This window comes from Otolemur garnettii, unplaced genomic scaffold (genome assembly GCF_000181295.1).
Source record: "Otolemur garnettii isolate 467f Iridium unplaced genomic scaffold, OtoGar3 scaffold00016, whole genome shotgun sequence".
Classification (NCBI taxonomy): Eukaryota; Metazoa; Chordata; class Mammalia; order Primates; family Galagidae; genus Otolemur; species Otolemur garnettii.
The window spans coordinates 13,890,779-13,895,123 of record NW_003852411.1 but is presented as its reverse complement, the minus strand read 5'-3'; the positions used below and the strand labels follow the sequence as shown (position 1 = coordinate 13,895,123).

At 44.5% G+C, this 4,345-nt stretch overlaps 1 protein-coding gene across 1 annotated transcript in view; it reads left to right on the top strand.

Moving 5' to 3' along the window:
• The first annotated feature begins 1,950 nt into the window (after positions 1–1,950).
• The window catches only part of TOR1AIP1 (torsin 1A interacting protein 1), a 40,208-nt gene continuing 37,813 nt past the window's right edge, over positions 1,951–4,345 (top strand). Inside the window, exon 1 of the mRNA XM_023510810.1 lies at positions 1,951–2,974. Within this exon, the coding sequence (XP_023366578.1) occupies positions 2,503–2,974 (472 nt within the window). The 5' untranslated portion in view covers positions 1,951–2,502. The remainder of the gene's footprint in view (positions 2,975–4,345) is intronic.

Below are 4,345 nucleotides of genomic sequence, written 5' to 3'. Positions count from 1 at the left end.
CTGGAACTAAGATGCCTCTTTCTCCCACTGCGACTCTCACTTCAGTCCGTGACTTTACTGTGCCAGGTGAGCAAGGGACTCCTGTTTGGTTTTGTAAAAGCTGAATATAATATAATAAATATATGAATTGAGTGTTTTATTACCATCATTTCTTCTCTTACCTGTCTTTTGATTCACTTACAATCCTCAATGTTTCCCAAATTTCCAAAGTAAGTAACTATTTCACATCTAGAACCCAGACATTCCTCTTGGTATTAATGGCCCAGCAAATCCTTTATATAATTGGCTTTGAGTCTACTGTCACTGTAATGACACCTTTTTTTCTGCCACCCTTGTAGTTTGGAAATCATCTACAGCAGAATATCTGGTTTGACAAAGCTTTAGCTTTGCCTCACAGTGAGTGATGAACGTTTGATATATATAAGGTTGCTAGGTGTGGCGGACAGTCATGGTAGGATTATTCTTACAACCTAGACAAAAAATCCTGAGCAAATATATGTGTTAGCATTAAAGTTACCATGCTTCTGATTTTACTTTAAGAGTCTCACTATTCATTTCTAGGAAAAGCTATAACTAAGCCTTTATAAGCATTTTAGTAATGAAATAATACAAGTACTGATTATTCAATATGTAGAACTTATTTTTCTTTTTTAATATGTCCCTCAAACCTGTTTTACAAGCCTATATCCAAGTTTTACAAGCCAGTATCCAAATTTCTACAGTCACTTCTCCTCATAAATGTGTGGGCTCTTAATATGCATGAATGTTCACAATATGAACTTAGTACAGTATATTAATACCATAAAATTTATATTCATTAATTACATCTATTAAGAAACTTTTACTATTATGTGTTCTAATGAGTAATGTAACAGCCACCTTACAGAGAAAGCATTACTTAAAACATAAATAAACACCAGGTCTTACCAAGAATATAAACATAAACACCAAGTCTTACTTTAGAATTTGGTCAAAAAGTTTTTCACAAATTTTCCAAATATACCATCTAGCCAAGGGTGACAAGAGACAGTATCTCTTTTCATTTTCTGTTTTAGAAGACTGGGTAAAAAGAGAACAGTTACAGTATCTCATTACTGCTTTTGTTTTTTCGTTTGTTTTGCTATACTGCATATAGTAAAACAAACCAAAAGGAATCTCTTAACGGGCCAAAATCGATCTGACTCTAAGCATATAATTCTTGTATTTGTGGCCAAATTTATGGATTATTAGTGAAAACATAGTACACATTAAGACTTTTGAGACTTAAGTGATTGAAATTTGTGCCAGGTTTGAGCAACAAATGAGTTGCTCAAAAACATTCCCAACAAGTATCTTCAACTTTCTCAGAATCATTCATTGTAACTGGTATCCAAATTGCAATTCTTTAAATCTATTCACCGAAATCATAGACAAGACAAGTTGTTGGAGGTAGCACTGTTTTCTTTCAATAATTATTCAGACTTCACATTTAATTGTCCTCCTCTCAACTCGTCTAAATTTGGTTAAACATTTGCAGATTACTCGCATCTACAACCGTGATACGTCAAGTTGCAGAAAACAGCTTTTATGGTTTCTTATTCCGTAAACTAAACGCAGGAACCATAAATTAAATGCAGTACATCAAGTCATACCCAGAATCAAAGTACAAATAATGGTCCACAACTTAAAATTACAAAGCTGCCTTTTAATCAAAAGTATTTCTTCATTTATCACTGTGCATAACGCAGCGTTAACACGGTTTTCCGGACCAGGAAATATGAAATTCCAGGAACAGGGTTCTGTTTTCTATGAGCACATTTCGCAAATTGAAATTCATCCCATGAGCATGGCAGTAGAACAAAATTTTATACACCCTCAACAGGTGACTTAACATTTAAAACTGGGCAATTGCCTTCATAAGGCACTTCAAACTAAAAGTTTGCCGTGAAAAAATGACAGGTACTAAAGGCTATTTATTTCTCTGACCACTGGGGCTAGGTTCCAGGAGAAATGCGCAACAAGTCTGGGGCCGAGAACTGAAACTCGGCCTTCTCCGCCCTCGTCTCACTCGCTCGTCCCCGGAGACTCAGTGCTGGTGGCCAGGACGGGCGACTCCGGAGCGAGGGCAATACTTGTCGCAAGCGGTTGGACTTAGGTCAGGCAATTTGCCCCGCCACCCGTCGGTCGCTCCCACCCCTCCCTTCCTCAAGGCCCAGGGCAGCGATGTCCTCCTCCCCCTTCTCCTCCTCTTTGGAGCCTCCAGCCAGGAGGCGGGAGTGACCCACAGCAGCTGACCCAGCCCGGCACTGCCTCTCCCACAGCCCTCAAGACACACCATGGGCCCAGAGGCGGGTTTGCTACACAGCAGCGACGACGCAGGCGGCGGCCTCGGCGACTCTCAACTGCCTCCCTGACCACCGTGACTACCGCCCAACAACCCCGAGAAGCCATCGTCACCGCCGGCAGGAGAACCTAGGGACCACAAAACCACCTTCACGATCGACTCAAGCTACGTCAACAACTATGGCGGGCGAGGGGCAGCGGGCGGAGCCGGTGTGGGAAGGATGGAGCGTGTCCGTCACGCCCAGGGCCCCCCTCCGAGAGGGAAGGCCCCGGCTCGCCCCTCAAAATGGCGGCGGCAGTGGCGCGCCTGCGTACGGAACTCCGCCGCGCCAGGGCCGGCGGGAAGTGAGGTTTTCAGAGGAGCCGCCAGAAGTGTACGGCGACTTCGAGCCCCGGGTGACCAAAGAAAGGTCCCCGGGGGGGAAACAAGCCCCGCTAGAAGCGTTCCGGCCCGATGGTGCGAAAGAGGAAGTGAGAGAAAGCGCCTACTACCTTCGGTCTAGGCAGCGGAGGCATCCGCGACCCCAAGAAACCGAGCAGATGAACACTCGAAGGGCTACCCGGCTGCGGCAGCAGCACACACAGGAGTCTCCAGTACAGTCTTCTCCGGTTACGACCAGGAAAGGGTTGCGGGACTCTCATTCCTCTGAAGGTAGGCGGAGGTAACAGTCTCAGCGACAAGACAGAGAACGCGTGCTGCTGCCTAGTGCTACGAGCGTGTGCTTCGGTGGGGATCGCGCCCGCTCGGGTACTGAGTGCCCCTCGGTCGCCGCTGGACGTGCGCCCCCGCGTGGGGTCCACGCAGACCCGCAGGCGGGCAGGAGGCGCCGACAGAGGGGAAAGATGGTGGTGCTTGGCTGGGAAGCTCGGGGCAACCTTAGGCATCAATTTAGGGGAGTCAGGATTGCCTCTTTCTGCAGGCCTTTGCGAGCAGACGGGGAGATACTCCAGCTTCGGTTTCATTTCCCTTCCCCTCTGTCCTGCGGATGTTTCTACGGAACCCACTTCCATTTCCCCTTTAAAGCTCAGAGGCTAGAAGTTCTCAGCTGGGGATCATGGTTCTAATCTAACCTTCCCGTCTTTTTCCATCCCCAGCCAAGTGGGGAGGGGGATGAATTTTTTTGTGAGTGGGCGTTTCAAGGGATAGCGGAGTTAGTGAATTGCCTTGAGACCCCACCCAAATATCTATAGAGAAATGGAATAACTCGGGTATCCTGAACTGAAGCGCCCCGATGTCTTATAAACGAGCTGATCGCTCTTTCTTAAGTGTGGGGGTCTCTACCAAAAATTGGCTACTTTGGTGGCCCTCACTGTCACCGGACAAAGAAAGACTCTTAATTACTTAGAAAGTTTTCTTCTAAATAGACCAGAAAGATGTTGGTAAAGTCAGTGTATAGTTTTAGGTAAGTCGTAGGTGAATTGATTTCCTTAACCTGCTGTCGCCCATCCTGGGACCTAACACTAAGTCACGGATGAAGTTTCATGTTAGCCCTATGTGGGGCACTTATGAGGTAAAAGGGTATTCGAGTCACAATAGGATGACATAGTGAGTGGTAGGGTAGACCATTTATTGATGGATATGAAGAGGAGTGGATTTTCATCTTAAGAGCTCAGCAATAGGCTGCAAGTTTACTTGCTGATTCTCGAAGTTCTGATACATTTGAAAACTGGATTTTGGAAACGATGTTAAAGTTAATATAAGCTACTTTTGGGCATCATAACTCAAGACAAAACTTTAGCCCATGTGTATGTTAGTTTTATTTCTTTTAACGTCAGAAACTTTTTGAAGACAAGGATTCTACCATATATATGTGATAATAACTTAAGTACTTGTGCTAATTCTGTATCTTTCAGTACCTGGGTAAGTGCTTTGTATATGGTAGGCAATAAGTATATGTTACATTGTATTGACTTAGAGAGCCTAGTGCAGTTATACAGGCTTAGGTTTTTGGGTTTTTTTAACTAGTAAGGAATTTGCCTCTATTTTAGTTGCTCTTTTTTTTTTTTTTTTTTTTTTTTTTTT